General features: G+C 54.5%; 2 protein-coding genes across 4 annotated transcripts in view; one reads left to right on the top strand and one right to left on the bottom strand.

Moving 5' to 3' along the window:
* LOC105495537 (protein FAM187B-like) overlaps window positions 1-19,539 on the top strand; it is a 36,554-nt gene that overhangs the window by 351 nt on the left and 16,664 nt on the right. The gene's annotated exons all lie outside the window — the stretch shown is intronic.
* On the bottom strand, window positions 139-18,037 carry LOC105495538 (lipolysis stimulated lipoprotein receptor). Of its 3 annotated transcripts, XM_011765221.3 has the most exons (10): window positions 17,651-18,037; window positions 16,109-16,453; window positions 8,682-8,801; window positions 6,066-6,122; window positions 5,376-5,522; window positions 1,583-1,756; window positions 1,377-1,436; window positions 1,148-1,279; window positions 368-990; window positions 139-278 (listed from the first exon to the last, which is right to left on the bottom strand). In XM_011765221.3, the coding sequence occupies exons 1-10, from the start codon at window positions 17,757-17,759 to the stop codon at window positions 243-245; spliced, it is 1,803 nt and encodes a 600-aa protein (XP_011763523.1). In that variant the 5' UTR covers window positions 17,760-18,037; the 3' UTR covers window positions 139-242. The 3 variants fall into 3 exon arrangements, with proteins under 3 accessions (XP_011763523.1, XP_011763524.1, XP_011763525.1); XM_011765222.3 differs by lacking the exon at window positions 6,066-6,122 and having other exon boundaries at window positions 17,651-18,034; XM_011765223.3 differs by lacking the exons at window positions 5,376-5,522; window positions 6,066-6,122 and having other exon boundaries at window positions 17,651-17,866.

Raw genomic sequence — 19,539 nt, 5'->3', positions numbered from 1 at the left:
CGCGGGCCGGGCCAGGCTGGGTCTCTCCTTCCCGGCCCGGGACTCCGGCGCCCCCGGGACGCGGGGCTTTACAGACACACACGGGAGCAGTCCCCGTTCCCCGCCCTACGCGGCTGAACAAATGGTTCTCTCCAGAGCTTGTGATTATACGTTTTATTAGACTCGGGAGGGGCATGGCAGGGCTTCATCAGTGTTCCTTCAAATTAAAAAAAAAATACAAAAGCTACGTAGAAAACGTCAGATCAGACGACTAAACTTTCCCGACTCAGGGCCAGGTTCTGCAAGGGAGAAAGGAAGAAGGGTATGAGCCGCGGGGACCGGCTGGGGACCCAGGGACGATCTGGACGCCAGGGAGGGCGGCCCTCACCTTCTTGAGCCTGCGCTCGCGGGACGCCTGCGAGTCGGTCTCCGAGTAAGGGGGCGGCGCGGGGGGATAGTAGGCCTCTTCCTCCTTGTAGGGTCTCCGTCTCTCCCCCGACCCCTTCTTCTTCACGGCCTCCTCCAGTAGCCGCCCATCATAGGGGGGGTCCCCGGACCTGGAGCCGTTGTCCCGAGGGTCCCGGGTACGGTGGTAGTGGGACCTGGGGTCGGCAGGGAGGCGCTCCCGAGACCTGATGTCGTCGTAGTGAGGGTCCCGGGAGCGTGGGAAGTCTCTCGAGTCTTCTTGGTCATAGAGGTCGTCCCGGCTGCGGCTCCGCGGGGGCATGTAGGCCCGGCCTCTCCTCCCACCACTACTCGGGGGAGATCTGCTCCCTGACTCGGCGGAGCTTGGCGGGGTGAGGTCGTCCAGGGCGTCCACGGAGCGGGCCCGGGGCCGCCTGGCCCGCCAGCCCCCGCCTGCCTGCTCCCTGGGGGTCTCTGGGTCCCATTCCCTAGGACTCCGGGGGGAGTGGCCACCCCACTCCTCATCCCGGATCGGGGTGAGGGCAGGGCCCCGAGGAGGCCGAGATCGCCAGTCGTCCTCATGGAGGGAGGTGACTTCACTCATGGCTGCAGGGAAGGGGGGTGTCACTGACTACTGGAGGAGCCCAGGTTTGCCCAGGTCCAGGGTTTGCACCAAGAGTCCCCGGGGCAGGTATCAGGGAGACATGCTTCCCCCTCCCCCCTGCAAGCTTAAAAGCCCTCAGACCCCAAGGTTCCTGCTCACCCCGCTCCACACGGCCATTGGGGGGGCCAGGTCGAGAAGGGTCAAAATTGGCCAGCTCCTTCTCCATGTAGTACAGGACCCGCATGGAGTCGTCTTGCTGGCTGGCCTGAATCCTGTAGCCACTGCGGACTTCTAAGGACAGGGTGGTGGTGGTCGGTTTGGGAGGATGGATCCTGGCCCAGCCCTCTCCCTTACAGGCACATCCAACTTTGGGATGATGGATTCTCACCAGAGGCCACACTGCTGTCTGTGTCCCGAAGCAGGGGTACGTAGGAACCTTGGCCACCAGCTGGGGGAGAGTGGCTGTCAGTTGCTGCTCACCAGGAGCAGAGCCCCTCCTCGGCTCCCAAGACCCTCTTCCTTCCAGCCCCTGCCCCTCAGTGTCCGGATGCCCAGCACACCCCCACCAGCTGTTCCTGCTTCCCCCAGCCTCACCTGAGCTACTCCTGTCGAGGTCCCCAGGGTACCCTCCAGGGTACCCGTTGTAGGCAGGGCCCATGGGAATCACAGTTGGTAGGGGCGGGGTCTTGGCGGGAGACAGGTGGGCATAGGTGCTGGGGGCATAGATGCTGGGAACACCTGAGGTGGCTGCTTTGCCGGCGGCATACACTGTGAGGACACAATGAACATGAGAAGGCGGGTGGGGCAGGAGCCAGGCTGCCCCATACCCATTGGCTTTCAGAGGGACCTGGGCCTGGACCTCCTTCCCAAGCCGCCCTCTCCACTGTAGAGCTTCCGTGGGCATCTGAGTCCCTGCTGGTCCTCATTCCATTTCTGCAGCATCCCTGAGGTTGGGGGACACCAGCTTCACAGAGACCCCACCCCACTTCCTGTGTGGTTTTTCAGAGGGTGCACACAGGCAGCCCACGGCCTCAGGGTGGCAGGACAATGTTTCATTTAACAGCATGGTGATTTGCCAACGTTTGCCAATCAAAAGGTTTTACCTAAACTTCCAACTCCCCAGCTAACTTACTGGAAGAAGTGGCCACCCATGGTCTGTGTGTTTACAGGGCAACAAAGCTGCCCCTTTATATAAAGCCCAGGTGCTGCGTCCACCACTGTCCCCACAAGCCAAAATCATGTATCCTCTTTGGCGGCCAAGCCCCTGCTCTAGAAAAAATGAGTCATCTGGGAGACGTGCATCCTGCCCACCTGGTCACCTTCCAGACCGAGATGCAATGGCAGGAGCCTCAGGAGTTAACTTGCCTGCCCTGGCCAAGCAGCAGTGTCTCCTCCAGTGTTTCTAACTCATGGACTGCACCCATTCCTACCCGCCCTGTCAGGGTCTAGGCTTGACAGCTCGAGGTAAGATCCTCCTCCCTAGGGCAAGACGCTTGCAAAGTTCCTGGGCCCTAGGCAAGTGGCTTCCTCCCTGGGACCCCAACAGGTAAATGGAGGAAAGAGATGGGCCCAGAGAGGGTGCCTCACCTCTGATTTGGTTTGGAAGCAGAAGGCTAAGTGCACAGCCTAGAGGAAGCCCATTCATTAGCGCAGGCAGCCTGCAACTTCATCAGTGGCAGAGGCTGTGGCAGCAGCAGATGTAACAGGGCCTCTGCCAGAGAGTTAATGGGGTGCCAGGTTGGGGTGACAGGGTCTCCAGATGGAGGAAATGTGGTGTTGGAAATGTGGTGTTGGGACATTAAATGCTGGGTGTTACAGCATTTACAGTCCTGGCCCTAGCTCTGGTCTTAGTGGGTTCACTGCAAACTTGGTTGCAGCCCATCTGTGAAATGGACCTAACACTCACTGCCTGGGCAAAAAGCTGTCAGCTAAACACGACAAGAGGCGGGGGATGAAATGGCCTGCATAAGCCTCCAGGGAGCAGTGGAATTTTTTCAGGAAAGTGATCCTTTGAGGAAGCAGGTTGCACACCACTGACTTCAATGACTATAAAATTAGCCAGTGACTTCCTTAATACCCACAACACCCCATGAAGTGGGGACCTAACAGAAGGAAACAGGACTCAGAGAGGGAAGGCTGCTTCTCTGGGGTCACTCTGTGTGCACCAGGGATCTGACTGGTGCCCTGGCCCTCAGTCACTACCGAGGCTGAGAGTGGCAGTGCCCAGCAGTTGGCAGACGTAGAATATTTTATATAGATCAGGTCCCATGCTCAATGGCGTGCACATGAGCTCACCGAATCCCCAAATGCACCCAGAGCGGTGAGCTTTGCCATAAGCCCCATTTCACAGGGGACGACACTGAGCTTTAGGGAGGGAAACTGCTCACTGGGCTTCTGAGCAGGAAGGTGTCAAGCAGGCCTCAGCTCTCCACCTGCCCACGCTTGCAAGGATTGCCTGGTACTTCACTGTTCATGTGTCTTGGGCTGTGCAGAAAGGCCAGTCTACCCAGACACCCTCCTGAAGGAAACCAAGGACTGGCAACAGCTGTGGTCCCCGAGGAGGGGAAATGGGACAGCAGTTGGAGGGATGCTGAAGTGTCCATCAGTGCCACTTAGTGTACACGCTGTGGCCTGGTGTCCCGGGGCTGATGGCTGTGACCACGTCTATCAGCTCCTCTGTGAAAGTGTCCCGTTGGGATATCACAAACATTCACAAAAGAGGCAGGAGCAAGTCTTTTTCAATTGCACATGTCTGACTCCTCTCATAGAGTTAAGTCTCTCTCTCTCTCTTCTGTCTTCTCTTACCTTCCCCTGCTTGGTTTGCTTACTTCCCCTTTAGCTCTAGTCCCACAGCCAGTCCCAGCTCTCCACAGTACCCATGCTGGTGTGCTAGATATGACCCTAGACATAGTAACTGGGCAAAATGTGCAGCATTCCTGTGGATATGTTTTCAAAAATTTGCTTAAATTTGGCCAGGCACAGTGGCTCATGCCTGTAATCCTAGCACTTTGGGAAGCCAAGGTTGGGGGGCGGGGCGCGGATTGCCTGAGATCAGGAGTTCGAGACCAGCCTGGCCAACATGGCAAAACCCTGTCTCTACTGAAAATACAAAAATTAGCCAGGTGTGGTGGCAGGTGCTATATCCCAGCTACTCAGGAGTCTGAGGCAGGAGAATAGCTTAAACCCGGGGGACGGAGGTTGCAGTGAGCCGAGATCACACCACTTCAGTCCAGCCTGGGCGACAGAGTGAAAATGTCTCAAAAAAATTGCTTAAGTTTAAGGCCAGGTGTGGTAGCTCATGCCTGTAATCCCATCACTTTGGGAGCCTGAAGCAGGATCACTTGAGGTCAAGAGTTTAAGACCAGCCTGGGCAACATAGCAAGACCCTGTCTCTACAAAAAAATTTTAAAAATTGGCTAGCATGATGGCACATGCCTGTAATCCCAGCACTTTGGGGAGGCTGACTTGGGAGGATCACCTGAGGCCGAGTTTCAGATCAGGCTGGGCAACATACTGAGACCCCGTCTCTACAAAAAACAACAATCAAAAAATTAGCTGGGCATAGTGATGTGTGTCTACAGTCCCAGCTGCTCTAGAGGCTGAGGCAGGAGGATTGCTTAAACCCAGGAGTTGGAGGCTGCGGTGAGCTATGATTGCACTACTGCACTGCCTGGATGACAGTGAGACCCTTTCTCTAAATAAAAAAAAATTTTTTTTGCTTAAATCATGTAGTGTTGTAAACCTTGTTTGGTTTCTTACCTTTTTCACTTAAGATTTGTTTTCTTTTTTCTTTTTTTGGGGGGACAGTCTCACTCTGTCGCCCAGGCTGGAGTGCAGTGGCGTGATCTCAGCTCACTGCAACCCCCACTTCCTGAGTTCAAGGGATTCTCATACCTCAGTCTCCTGAGTAGCTGGGATTACAGGCGAACACCACCATGCCCAGCTAATTTTTGTATTTTTAGTAGAGAACGGGGTTTTACCATGTTGGCCAGGCTGATCTGGAACTCCCGACCTCAAGTGATCCGCTCGTCTTGGCCTCCCAAAGTGCTGGGATTACAGGCGTAATCACTGGGCCTGGCCAAGATTTGGTTTTTTAAGAGGGCTTTACTTTCATGTGAATAGTATCTTGTACTGTTGAACATTTTTACCATGTGTATGGATTATACTTACAAAAGAAAAAAACAACATACATAAAAAGAAACTGAAAGTTGGAGGAAGTAAATGACAATCTAAAGCAGCAGACCCTCCTCAGCCTACTTTCTCCCCACTTGCTAAATTCACACCCTCCAGACCAATGCCACTGTCCTGGGGGCAGGTGGATGGCCAACTCCTTCCCTCGGACTCAGGATGTTGCCCGAACCAGGGTGGCCATGAGCAGGGCACTTACGGGCCTCAGGGCAGCAGCACTTGTCTGGGCAGCAGGGGCACCTGACGTAGCAGCAGCAAGTATGTGGGCAGCACTGGCACCAGCAGATGCCCAGGAGGAGGAAGACGAGGAAGGCAGCCAGGCACACCACAACCACGAAGAGCCAGTCTGCAAAGAGAGAACAGGCCCTGAGCCCGGAGGCTTGGGAGGAAACAGGGCACAGCAGGGGCACACGGTGCGCAACCAGCACTGACGTCGGCGACTATTTGCAAAGCTCACCAAGGAACCTGCAACCCTGGCTGGATTCTTTGTGCTAGAGGCTGCGCATGGCACACTCCCCATTCTACCATCCCGGCCAGTCCCCAGTTAGGGCCCTCCCGCAGGTGCAAATACACAAGGCAGAAAACAAGAGGCAGCCTGCCCAGAGGGAGGCAGACTGCAGCCCCCAGACCAAAGAGAGCCAGCTGCCCAGATGCCACGCCCTCAAGAGCACCGCAGGTGCCAGTCACAGAGCCCCGGCCTGCACCCCGGCTCTCCTCAGCCCAGCCCAGCCCAGGCCACTAGATGCCTCAGAGCCACAGTCAGGCCAGGTTAGTGAGGGGTCCACAGTGAGCAGGGTTTAGTGGGGAAGGGGATACTAACTAGAGTCAGAAGCAGTAGGTGATGTGTGGGAGCTCCTCAGAAGCCCAACACAGGATCCACCCCCCGTACCTTCCATGGGCCCCGCCTGAAAACCAGGTAAGAGCTCAGCCACCCCTGAGGTCCTCCCTGGAGGGACAAAAGAGAAATAGATTATGCTGGCCAGAGCCAGCCCAGGCTGCGCCGCCCCCGAAAGCCCAGTTCCAGGCTGGCTAAGTGGAAGGTGTGCCCTGAAGTGGGGAGGGGCTGAGGACTGAAGCCCTAGCGCATGGCTCCTGCCCTCCACCCGCCCACATGTGAGTGCTCATAGGAAAGAAATTCCCATTGCATAATCCACCTGTGTCTCATGCCACGAGGACTCCAACACAAATCCCAGGGGGTTCTGAGGGCTCTGCCTCAGCTTGGGCACCCTAAGTTTTCCTCATTCATAGGTTTTAGCACCCCAAAGGGCTCCAACCACGGTGATAGGGATGTCCTGTTCCAGCAGGCACAGTGCCCTAGGGCCCACGAGATAAAGAGACAGACAGGATCTCAGCTCTGTCGCCCAGTCTGGAGTGCAGGGGTGCGATCATGGCTCACTGCAGACTCAACCTCCTGGGCTCAGGCGATCCTCCCACCTCAGCCTCCGGAGTAAGTAGCTAGGGCTACAGACACGTGCCACCACACCTGGCTGAAATGGTTTAATTTTACTTTACAAATCTGAAAAAAAATAAACACTGAATATATAGTAATAAACTGTCTTTGTGAGAACATAATCACAAATTTTTGTTTTAAAACAGGAAGGGACCCATTGAAGCAAAAATGCCCACATATGAAAGTCATACGCAGTCCTGGTTCTGGGGCCCACAGGGTCTCCATCTCTACTCAGGCATTATCACATTCGCGCATCTCAGACCAGGTTCTTATCTTCCCTCGAGTGCCCCCTGGAGCTCTGAGCCCCACCAGCATTGTGTCTGAGGGGCCTCCACAGGCCCAGTGCTGCACCCATGAAGCCCTCCCCAGAGCTCATGCACTTGGCACCGTAGGCCCTCGCAACAGGACAGAGGCATGTCAGTCACGGCTCTCAAAGCATGGTCCTGTCCACAAGGCCAGAAGAAGTATTTTTAGAATAACACTAAGATGTTATTTGTCTTTTTCACTTGTTCTCCCATGAATGTCCAGTGGAGTTTCCCAGGCTCCCTGAAGTCATCATGGCCCTGATGCCTAATGGACTATATGCTTGTGTATGTGTGTGTTTCTTGAGCCAGGGTCTCTGTCACCCATGCTAGAGTGCAGTAGCATAATCACGGCTCACTGCAGCCTTGACCTCCTGGGCACAAGCGATACTCCTGCCTCAGCCTCCCAAGGAGCTGGGCCCACAGGTGCATGCCACCACGCCTGTTAATTTTAAAATTTTTTGTAGAGTCAGGGTCTTGCCATGTTGCCCAGTCTTGCTTGTGTATCTTGGGCTTGAAAAATTTCCCCATTTTAATTCCTAATATATTAAGCAACATATAGACATAAAACCCACAGGAACAAACAAAAGCTCTTGGAGACCCTCGATAATTTTTTAGAGTGTAAACAGACCCGGAGACTAAATTTTGGGAACTGCTGATGCAAATGGTGCATTTTACCAAAGAACACGAAGAGGTTCCTGGGTCACTGGTGCACGTGTTCCGTCCCCCACACATGAACTCTGTCTTGCAGCCCAAGTACTCCCCAGTCACGTGCTCACTCACACATGTGAAGATGGCAGTATACAGCCCAGCGGCGTCACTCCTGCAGAGCACATGCCACACGAGACTCCGTGTGTTGGCTTACAGCAGGGTACCTGGCGGATGGCAGCATCCCCCTAACACATGGAGGGAGGCCTTCCAGCCACACAGACACCCCGCCCTGCCCCTGGGTGTCTGGAATCGGCTTCGTTTCAGCTGCACTCACACACTCTCTGTGTGTGCCATGCAGCGCCATCCCAGCGGGGCACACGGCAAAGCCACTGTGCTTTAGCGAGGGACTCAGGTGAGATGAGGTCTTGGGGATGTAGCAGGAGGTGGGTCAATTTTGCACACCATCAACTGTCCTCATTCACTGCCCATGGACTCTGACCATGTCTGGAATTTTTTTTTTTTTTTTTTTTGGGACGGAGTCTTGCTCTGTCGCCCAGGCTGGAGTGAGTGCAGTGGCGTGATCTTGGCTCACTGCAACCTCTGCCTCCCGGGTTCAAGCAATCCTCATGCCTCAGCCTTCTGAGTAACTGGGATTACAGGCATGTGCACCACCACGCCTGGCTTTTATGTTTTTTGTAGAGACGGGATTTTGCCATGTTGGCTAGGCTGTTCTCGAACTCCTAGCCTCAAGTGATCCCCCCGCCTCCGCCTCCCAAAGTGCTGGGATTACAGGCATAAACTACTGTACCCGGACCCCAAGTCTGGATTTTTTTTTTAAATGAGACTTTGAAGAGGCAGAGTCACCAATTCTCTCCACTCTTAGTTTGGCTTGGCTGATTGGAGGCACTGTGGGCCAGTGGTCCCTGCCTGGGGTGCAGGGCACAGGGGGGCCTAAGTGACTGGCAGAGCCTGGGGGAGAGCAGAGCAGGCGACAGAGCCCAGAGGGTAAGCTGGAGGGCAGAGGGCGGACACGGGGGAGGACAGACAGAACAGAAGCGGACAAAAGGAAGGGCCATGCCTCCCCCTTCCCAGGCCCACTCACCAAGGACGATGAGCTCTGCGTAGGCCTCATTGTTCCCCTCGAGGTCCTGGGCTGAGACCACAGAACAGTAATACACACCGCTGTCCCCCCACGCCGTCTCGTCAAAGGTCAGGTCAGCATCTGGGTCAGGATGAAAAGGCGTGAGGGCACCTTAGAGGCCGGGGCACCTAACCCCACAAGGGTCAGAGCCCCCTTCCCAGCACATCCAGGAGGGGGCAAGCGGTGGGCTGGGCAGGCTGAAGATGATCAAATGCATATGCAAAGATTCCTACCAACGGCACGCGGCCTTTTACGCCCCGTTCGAAACACCTGGACTACTACAAGAAGTCTGCGAGGCAGGGCCGTTATCACTCCTGTTTTGTGGATGACGTATCGGGTCTGGAAAAGCTGCACAGCTCCTCAGTGTAGAGCAGTAATGGTGCCCTCAGAGCCTGAGGTTGGTTTTTTTTCTTTCTTTCGAGACAGGGTCTCACTCTGTGGCCCTGACTGGAGTGCAGTGATGTAATTATAGCTCACTGCGGCTTCAACCTCCCAGACTGAAGCAATCCTCCCACCTCAGTCTCCTGAGTAGTTGGGACTACAGGCACACTCCACCACACCCAGCTCTCTTTTTCTGTTTGAATCAGAGTTTCGCTTTTGCTGCCCAGGCTGGCGTGCAATGGCGCGATCCAATCTTGGCTCACTGCAATCTCCGCCTCCCAGATTCAAGCGATTCTCCTGTGTCAGCCTCCCATGTAGCTGGGATTACAGGCACCTGCCACCATGCCTGGCTAATTTTTGCATTTTTAGTACAGATGGGGTTTCGCCATGTTGACCAAGCTGGTTTCGAACTCCTGACCTCAGGTGACGCACCCGCCTCACCTTCCAAAGTGCTGGGATTACAGGCGTGAGCCACCACACCCAGCAGTCTGTGCTTCTCAACTTCCAGCCATCTCTGAACCACCTCTCAGATCCAAAGTCTGAACTCCCCTGATGTGAACTGCCACCCACAGGGCCTAGTGTACACCAGGGATGGGTGTGGAAATAAACAGTCCAGATTCTAGGTACCAGGAGATGCCCAGGCACCCATAAGGAGTGGGTGTGTCTGTGTGGGGGAGAGAGACTTACCCCCCACCCGGGCCTTGGTCCCTCCCCCTCCCCTTCCATCCCCACATGCCAGGTCAGGCCCAGGGCTTGGGGACGCTCATGTCTGAAGCAGCTGCAGACAAGGAGCCTGTTAACTCTGCCAACCATCAAAGTGTTTTGGCACATCCTGTTTCCTCTCTGCTCCTCAGGCCCTAATTAGTTAAATACCTTCAGCCTTTCACCAAGGTGGGACGCGGGCACCTACCAGGCAACTCCGCCTTAGGCCAGTGGGGAGAGAAGTACACTACACTGGGCATCTCGGGCAGGAAACGCCCTCAGCTTCCCAGCCTCTTTCCTGCCAGCCTGACCTGCCTGCCACCTTCCCAAGGACGCGCTGCCCTCCTGCACGACAGCTCTGTGATGGCGGCAACCACGCATGCCAGTCCACAGCGCCTGGCACCCCCAGGAATGAAAGAACCCTTTCCTTCTTCTTTCTTCACAAGGAAGGCCTCATGTCTACAGAAAAATTCTCCTTGCAACCGTGTCTCACTACAGCATTCCCGACGCCTTCCCTAAGGTTCCACGGTCCCCAAGGCCCTTGGCACAACATGGTCTCTAGCTACCATGCCAGCCTCACCCCTGCCATCGCCTTGGCTCTAGATTCGCACTGTCCCCCAATGGGCTGGGCTTCTCCCACAGCTCCCCCAACCAACTGGTGAAGTCTATCTCCCAGCTTAGGGGCCGACCATCCCTTGCCTGGTGAAAATGTGGGCTCCACGAGGCACAGCCCTGTCACTGCTGGGTCCCCAGTGCCTGACACTATACCTGGCCAGGAGTAGAAATGAACACCCTCTTTGCCGGACACGGTGGCTTACACCTGTAATCCCAGCGCTCTGGGAGGCTGAGGCGGGTGGATCACTTGAGGTCAGGAGTTCCAGACCAGCCTGACCAACATGGTAAAACCCTATCTCTACCAAAAATGTAAAAAATTAGCCAGGCATGGTGGTGCGTGCCTGTAGTCCCAGCCACTCAGGAGGCTGAGGCAGGAGAATCACTTGAACCCAGGAGGCAGAGGTTGCAGTGAGCTGAGATCGCGCCAGTGCACTCCAGCCTGGGCAACAGAGCGAGACTCCATCGCAAAAAAAAAAAAAGAAAAAGAAAAAGAAATGAACCCCCTCTCCCGTCATGCTAAAGTCCCTTAACTTTTGTCATCTGTCCTGTCATTCTGGGCACATGGCTGGATTCAAAGACACATTTCATTCATTCATTCATTCATTCATTCATTCATTCTTCAACAATAATTACTGAGTGCCACCTACGCTCTAGGCAGTATTTGAGACACCTGGTATACCACAGCAACAGTTCTCAAACTGCAGCCTCTAGACCCTGGGGTTCCCCAAGACATTTTCAGGAGATCCTGAGGTCAAAGTTATTTTCCCAACAATACTAACTGGAGTTTTCCAGAGGCTACGTGACATATGACAGACATCACAGCAGACCGAAGCAGCTTTGAGAAGCCAGGCTCTTCTATCCAGCCAGGCTTCAGAGATTTGCAAAACAATAAAACCATGGCACCTTCTCATGCACAATATTTTGTCTGCTTTCAGAAAATGACTGTTTTTCATAAAAATTATTTTATTTATGTTAATCTATAATGAGTTGTCATTTAAACTATTTTGTAAACTTTTCTCAGTTTGCTACCTTTGAAAACAAACTCTTTGAGCTCTTATTATTATTATTATTATTATTTTTTGAGATGGAGTCTCGCTCTGTTGCTCAGGCTAGAGTGCAGTGGCGCGACCTTGGCTCACTGCAGCCTCCGCCTCCTGGGTTCAAGCGATTCTCCTGCCTCAGCCTCTTGAGTAGCTGGGATTATAGGCGCCAGCTACTCATAACTGGCTAATTTTTATATTTTTAGTAGAGACAGAGCTTTCACTATGTGGGCCAGGCTGATCTGGAACTCCTGACCTCAAGTGATCTGCCCGCCTGGGCCTCCCAAAGTGCTGGGATTCCAGGCATGAGCCACTTTGCTAGGCCTGAGCTCTTAATTAACCTCAAAATCAAGAGTGTAAAGAGGCCTAAGCCCAGAACCTTTGAGTTATAAATCCTTGCCCTTGTCCTTCTAGAGCTCAGATTCTAACTGGGAAAGAAAGACAAATAAAAAATGTAACTATGTCACATATCAGACAAAGATAAGCTGTATGGAGAAAAGGAATCAGGGACAGCAGACAGAGAGTGCCAGGCGTGGAGTGGGGGCTGTGCCATTTTAAACAAGGAGGCCAGGGAGGCTTCCAGATATGGTGACCTTCAGAGCAGATGTGAAGGGGTTGAGGACACGACTTCCCCTAATGATCAGGCATCTAAGCCACTGTCAAGTGATCCACCTGCCTCGGCCTCCCAAAGTGCTGGGATTTTACAGGCATGAGTCACTGCCCTGTGCCCCCACCATTTATTGAGCTCTTACTATGTGCTGGGCCCCTCTGCACACATTCTTTCATTGAATCCTCATAGAATTCTAAACTAGGTTCTCCTAAATCCTCCAGGTTTGCCACAATGCCCTCTTCGTCCATCATTTTTCCACCTGTATCTTTTCTGAGAGGGCCTAGCTTTGTCGCCCAGGCTGGAGTGCAGTGGTGCGATCATGGGTCACTGCAGCCTCGAACTCCTGGGCTCAAGCAATCTTCCCATCTCTAGAGTAGCTGGAATTACCAGGGTGCACCATCATGCCCCGCTAATTTATTTTTTGTAGTGTCTGGGTCTTACTGTGTTGCCCGGGCTGTTCTCCCAACTCCTGTCCTCAAGCAATCCTCCTGCCTCAGCCTCCCAAAGTGCTGGGATTATAGGCATGAGCCACCAGTGTCTTCAAATGAGACCCTGACTATGCCTCTCCAACAATGGAGCTCAAGAGCTGGTCCCTGCTGTAAGCAAAAGACGTGGACAGGAACCCCCTGACATAGCAAATGGATCTTATAGGCCAGGGGTTGAAATCTGGCATCTCATAGGCCAAGGCTGGACCTCACTGTGTTTTATTTGACCTGTCTGACGTTTTCAAAACCCACAAAAAATATAGTTTTCTGGCTTCTTTTGATCCATCCTAAGGCCTGGGCACACCTTCTTCCTGCAGGGCGTACCCTGTTCCTGGTCCTGGGCTGGCGCTGATCTCACCCGGGCTGAGCGTTGCTTTCATTGTTTTAGGTTAGGGGAGGAGATGCCAGGTCTCCAGGGGGAACAGCAGCCAGGCCTCCTCCACATCTCCAATCTCTGGTTCCTTTATACACTGCAAAGGTGACCTTCATGATTTCAGAGGTCCCATGGGCTCTCTGCTGCAGTGCAGCTGGAGTTGGGGGCACTTGGACCCCAAGGAGCCTGAGGAGGTGGTACAGGGCCTCCTGTCCAGGTGCTGGTCTATCACCCAAAGCATGAAAGGATGAAGCAGGGCATGAGCCACCTGACCTGAGGGACGCCTGGAGTGGACGGCCTCCTAGTTCACCCAGGACTATTTTCACTTTTGAAACCAGGATAGGCCGGGGATGGTGGCTCACATCTGTAATCCCAGAACTTTGGGGGGCCGAGGCAGCAGATCACCTGAGGTCAGGATTTTGAGACCAGCCTGACTAACATGGCAAAATCCCATCTCTACCAAAAAGATACAAAAATTAGCCAGGTGTAGTGATGTGCACCCGTAATCCCAGCTACTCCGGAGGCTGAGGCAGGAGAATCACTTGAACCTGGGAGGCCGAGGTTGCAGTGAGCTGAGATCACACCACTGCACTCCAGCCTGGGCGACAGAAAAAAAAAATAATAAAAAATAAGCAGCACAGTGGGTGACCCTAGGAACACCACGGGGAGTCCACTTTTCCCCATCCTCAAAGCTGAAACGGAGGAAGCTCCTTTGGCTACGGGTTTTCCTGAAAGGACACACACACAATGGATGTTTACACTCAGGGCCTTGATCAAACACGGGCCCAGGTGGGGGTGGTTTGAAAGACCCAGGCCTGTGAGGCCCCTGAAGCATGCAGGGCCCCTTTCCCCAGACAGAGCCTGGGGGGTCATCCTGGACTTTTGTGCCCAGCAGAGGAAGCACCCTCAGTATTTGGCTTGTCCTGGCAGGAGCTGAGCAGTCATGCCCAGTCCAGGCAGGCACAATCCCTGGGTTAGAGGGGAGGGGGCCTAAGAAGCTCTGTGACCTCAGTAACAGTAGGATGCTCATGGCTGAGCTGCCCACAGAAATCCAGGGCAAGCAAGCCTGGTGCGTCCTCTGAAACAGAACTGACACAGGCTCAGCCCCTGGAACCCTGCTTCCCATCGATCCTCCAGCAGAATGTGCTCCAGTTCCTGGCTTCCTGGGGTCTGCAAAGGGATGCTCCCTTCCCCCTTCTGTCCCATGCCCAACTTTAAATGCTTGTTTAAGACAGTGAACACACACTAAGACATGAGGTAGATGAGCCCTCATCCCTGGCACCCTGCCCCTCCCCTTCCTCTCTGTCTTCTAGGTTCTGTAGGGCCCAGGCCCAGGCCCTCCTCAAATCATATTCACAGCCCAAGTCACTCCATGTAGCACATCACCCAGTGCTATTTTCTTTTCTTTTTTCTTTTTTTTTTTTTTGCAACGGAGTCTCACTCTGTTGCCCAGGCTGGAGTGCAGTGGCACAGTCTTGGCTCACGGCAACCCCCGCCTCCCAGGTTCAAGTCATCTCCCTGAGGACAGAAACCAGCCATCCCAATCACCTCTATCCCCAGCACCAATGACACATAGTAGATGCTTGATAAATACCAAATGAATGAATGAATAAATGAATGACTGCCCTTTACTTAGTCCCAACAGGCACATCCTATCAGGAGGCAAGCACTACAGTTAAGAACAAGGGTTCTCAGGGCTGCCTGGGTTCAAACTCCAGCTCCAGACTTTGACTTCCTATGCGCCCATTTGAACAAGGTAACCTCTCTGTGCCTCAGCTGTCGGGAGGGTAGAGGAGAGGACTCAGTGGGAGAAAGTGTGTGCAGTTCCTGGCACGTCGTAGGCTTTCTCCATTAAGATCTCTTGCCCCTGCAGTTCACTCCTGCCACCTCCTCTGAGTTCTGTGGACCACCCTAGGCAAGCAAAGGGATTAGGAACTTGGCCACTAGACCCGAAGCGGCCGAGTTAGAATCCCAGCCCCTTTACCAGCGATGTGATACTAGGCAAGTCACTTTCTCTCTCTGGGCCTCTGTAAGATGACAGTAATAGAATCTATTCAAATACTATGTGGTCTGAGTTAATCCTTGGGAACCTGGATGGGAGCTTAGCACACAGTAGACCCTTTATAAGTTGTTACTTAGATAAATTTTACTTCTTACTGCTCGTGTTATTAATATGATTATAGAACAAACCCTGGCGTCCTCTCTCCATTACCTAGTTTTGTTTATCTTCAAGCACTTGAGAGTGTGTTGTGTTTGTCTCTCTCACTGCAATGTGGGCTCCATGAGGGAAGTAGTTTGATGTTTTTTTTTGTTTTTTTTTTTTGAGACGGAGTCTCGCTCTGTCGCCCAGGCTGGAGTGCAGTGGCCGGATCTCGGCTCACTGCAAGCGCCGCTTCCCGGGTTTACACCATTCTCCTGCCTCAGCCTCCCAAGTAGCTGGGACTACAGGCGCCCGCCACCACGCCCAGCTAGTTTTTTTGTATTTTTTAGTAGAGACGGGGTTTCACCGTGTTAGCCAGGATGGTCTCGATCTCCTGACCTCGTGATCCGCCTGTCTTGGCCTCCCAAAGTGCTAGGATTACAGGCTTGAGCCACCATGCCCGGCCTGATGATTTTGTTAACAGCTGTATTCCCGGGGCCCAGAACAGCACCTGGTACATGACAGGTACTCAAAAAATCTTCGTTATTAAATTAAGGAATGGAAAGATTAGCAGAAGGAAGAATAGTAGAATAGAATTGCTCCCTTTAGGCTGGGTATGGTGTCTCCCAGCACTCTGGGAGGCCAAGGCGGGCAGTTCATTTGAGGTCAGGAGTTTGAGACTAGCCTGGCCAACATGGTAAAACCCCATCTCTACTAAAAATATAAAAATTAGCTGGGCGTGGTGGTACATGCCTGGAGTCCCAGTTACTTGGGAGGCTGAGGCAGGAGAATTGCTTGAACCTGGGAGGTGGAGGTTGCAGTGAGCCGAGATCACACCACTGCACTCCAGCCTGGAAGCCTGGAGTCCAGAGCAAGACTCCATCTCAAAAAAAAAAAAAAAAAAAAGAATTGTTCCCTTCATTGGTCCTTTCAGACACTGGCACTCAAGAGCTTTCAGATGGGGACTCCAGGTCCAGTACAAGGATGCCAGCCCCACCACCCGGGCAAGCCCAGCCTCATCCCCCTGCCCCGCCCAACATACTTCCGGTGATGGTAATCCTCCGACCCTGGTAGTAATCTCCCAGGGTCACAGCGTTGCCCTGCTTGGTGGCCACGACCCTGACGGTGCGCACGCTGTCCTGGCACTCGACGTAGGGGTTGTAGCCTGGGTTCCCGGCTACCAGCTGGGCATTGAGCTGGTTGTCGACGCTGGCTGGGGAGAAGGCATCAGCGATGCGGTCCCGGCAGAAAGACTTGTACTTCCAGATGACGATGGGTTGCGTGGGGGTCGAGGTCATCTGGTAGGTACAGGGTAGGGTCACGGGCTGGAATAGGATCACCACATGGTAGGGGTCGGACACGGTCACCTGGATGGCCCTGGCAGGGGCTGAGGGCAAGAGGAGAGAAGCAGGGGTTGCTGTGAGCTCAGGGAGGTGTTTCAACAGGAACGCCACCTGTCACCAGCTTGACACTTGCAAGTGTGTGGCTTACTTACAGAGTGCCTGGCACACATTGTTCCTTAATCACCAGGACCAGTGAGGTAGGCAGGATAATCATGCCCATTTTATAGACCCGTGGGGCTGAAGTGGCAGGTGCACGGTGACACAGCCAGTTTCCTTGGACTCATCCGCCATCCCTCTTCCCAGCCTGTGGCCTCTGAATCACACCAGTCTCCTCTTCCCTTTGCCATTCACCCACAGCAAGGGGCCTCTGTGTGGCCTGGGCAGGCAAGCCCAAATGGCCATGTCAATGCCCCCAGCGCCCAAGGCCCCACTTCAAAACCGACTACCAAGGATTCCAGGTTATCCGGGGTCTTTTGAATTTGGAGGGAAAACCGCAGAGTTGTTTGCCTGAACTGCTTTGCCATGGAGGGACTAAAGCCCCCACAATATCTCCATCAGCCTCCCACCACCTCACCCTACTCTAAAGTCATTTCAAATGACTTCACCAAAAGCGTCTGCTGAAAGACCTCATCACTACCCAAACATCCCATCCTGGTGAAAGCCTGCCAGCAGAAGTCGGTTTCAAGTCCGTAAATCCACCCCATCAGACTCTTACGCACGTATAATCCGGAACCCGCGGGAGGTGGGTGGGGTGCGGGGGATGGGAAGTCCCTAGTCCCACACCCACCCGAGGCCTGGGCATTGTTCCTTCGTCTCTGTCCCTCTAGGAAGCGTCTGATCCAGCCCTCCCGTGCCCTCTCCCCGTTACTCCAACACTTAGAAAACCCCGGGAGCGCCCAAACTCCATCCCGGCTTTTCTTTTCCTAGTGATCGGGCGGTCCTCCACTCCCTCCCCACAAAGAGTTCCATTCTCCCTGCCGCTCCGGGTCTTACCGTCCAGGGAGTTTCACTTCCTGGTATCTCCCAGATAAGGGCGGGGGGAGCGCTCCCAGGCACGGATGGGGAATTCCTCTCACTCCGGCACGCAAGAGATCGCCCAAGACCCAGGGGATCGTAAGGACCCAGCCTCTGAGACCTCCCGCTTCCCGCGCCCTAGGCGCCCCCGCCGCCTCCAACTCCATCCATTCCCCTCTACGGTGCCCTCCGCCGTTCCGCAGCGTCAGGGGCCCCGTGCCCCGTACCTGTGAACCAGGTGCTAAGCAGGAGCCACACGAAGACTACCGCGTCCCGGCCTGGGGCGGCCGGGTGGGAGCCCAGCCCTCTAGAGAGCCCGCCGGCCACCAGCGCCATCGCGGCCGTCTGGGCGCGTCCGGCCCGCGCGTCCCTTCCAAAGTATCTTAGGGGGCGCGGGGCGCACCAAGGCCAGGAGGGGTGCACGCTCCTCCCCTTCCCACTTCCGTTCCTTGTCCCTACAACAAGTCCATCCTGCTGCGTTCTAGAAGTTTTAATGAACGTAAACGAGGTGGACAAAGGGCACGCTTTCAGATATGGGGAAGAAAGGTGCTTGACCCGCCGCGGTTCTCCGAGCCACACTCCACCCGCTGCGCGCTCCGGTGAATGGTTCGGCCCAGGTACACAAGGGTGGGAGCCGAGGGCTGGGCTTGGGGGTGAGTGGCGGGGAGGGGTTCCTCTGCCTCCCTCCCCGGAAGTGGGCTGACCCAGGTGCGCTCCGGCCCCCAGGGCCCGAACCAAGTGACTGGCCCGCTGGGAGGGCGCCTGCGGACCACAGGTCCCGTCCGGCCCCCATCTGCTCCGGCCAAACTAAGCGCACCGAGATCCACGAAACCGAGACCCACTTGGAGCGATTCACCTGTTGAGATAGGGCAGGACCCGCAGCGCACCTGTTCCCTCCCTACCCACACCCCTCTCCCCGGCGGGCGATGGACCAGCCTAGGTGCGCCCTGCCGGGAGGAGCGAGTCTAAGCAAAGTCCTGGCGGGGAGAGGCTTGTCGGTGGCGCCTGACTTCTCCACTTCCACTGGGGTTCGTCCGGACCGGGTGGAGGGGGGCACTTCAGGCCCCCTGTGTCTCCCAGTTAGATGACCTGAGAAACCCTCTGAAGTCCCCGGAAGGGAAGCTTTGCCCCCTCAGGGATGCCCGAGGGGAATCAGGCCCAGGAAAAGTTGGAATTCCACTTCGGAAGTTTTCGCCACCTCCCCCACCCGTTCCCAACTTGTGGTTCGGCCCCTGGGCATCCCTAGCCCCAGGTCAGCCCTCCGGAAATTCTGGCTCTTAAAGGGGCCGAACGAAGGCGCTGGGCCTGGGACCGGTTTCCGCGTAGGAATTCCCGGGACTAGCCACCTGCAACCGAGGTCCGGGGCGCGGCGCGGCGATCAGCCTGCGCAGCGCTGGGCGCGACTCTGCTGTCTCCAGGTGGCGGCGAGGGGAAGCGCATCCTGGGGGAACCCTGGGCGCTTCCTCGCGTTAGACTCCCCCAAGTTGCCAACTGGTCACTGGCTGGTTTCGGTACCCATGCGTGCTTTGTTTTACTGGCCCTGTTAACACTCAAGCCAGTTGATGTCCACCTGCTCACAACCCGCCTGTGGCTCCTCCTCACTCTCAGCAGAAACTGACCTTCCCTCTCTTATCTCACCTCCTCCCACTCTCTGGCTTACTCAGCTTCAGACACCCTGGCCTCCTCGCTGTTTCCAAATATGCTTCTCACAGTCCTCAGAGCCATCGCCCGTGCTACTCCCTCTGCCAGAACACCCTTCCCGCAGATGTCCACATGAACTTCCTCCTCCGGTAGGACACTTTGGCAGTGACACCTTCCCTGGCCACTTTTTATAAAATTTCAACCCGTTCACGTTCCTTCATCATTTTTAAAAATGTTTTTATGATAAAATATGCAAACTATAATATTTATCGTTTTAACCATTTTAAGTGTAAAATCCAATGGCATTAAGTACATTCACAATGTCCTGTACCAGTCACCACTCTTTATCCCCGAAACTGTTTCAACACCCCCAACATAAACTCTGTGCCCATTAAACAATAACTCCGCATTACCCGCTACCCTTGCCCCTAGTAATTTCTATTCTACTTTGCTTATTAAATTGCCCATTCTAGAT

Source organism: Macaca nemestrina, chromosome 20 (genome assembly GCF_043159975.1).
Source record: "Macaca nemestrina isolate mMacNem1 chromosome 20, mMacNem.hap1, whole genome shotgun sequence".
In the NCBI taxonomy this organism is placed as follows: domain Eukaryota; kingdom Metazoa; phylum Chordata; class Mammalia; order Primates; family Cercopithecidae; genus Macaca; species Macaca nemestrina.
Note: the sequence above shows the minus strand (reverse complement) of the source record. Positions and strands in the feature narration are given on the sequence as shown.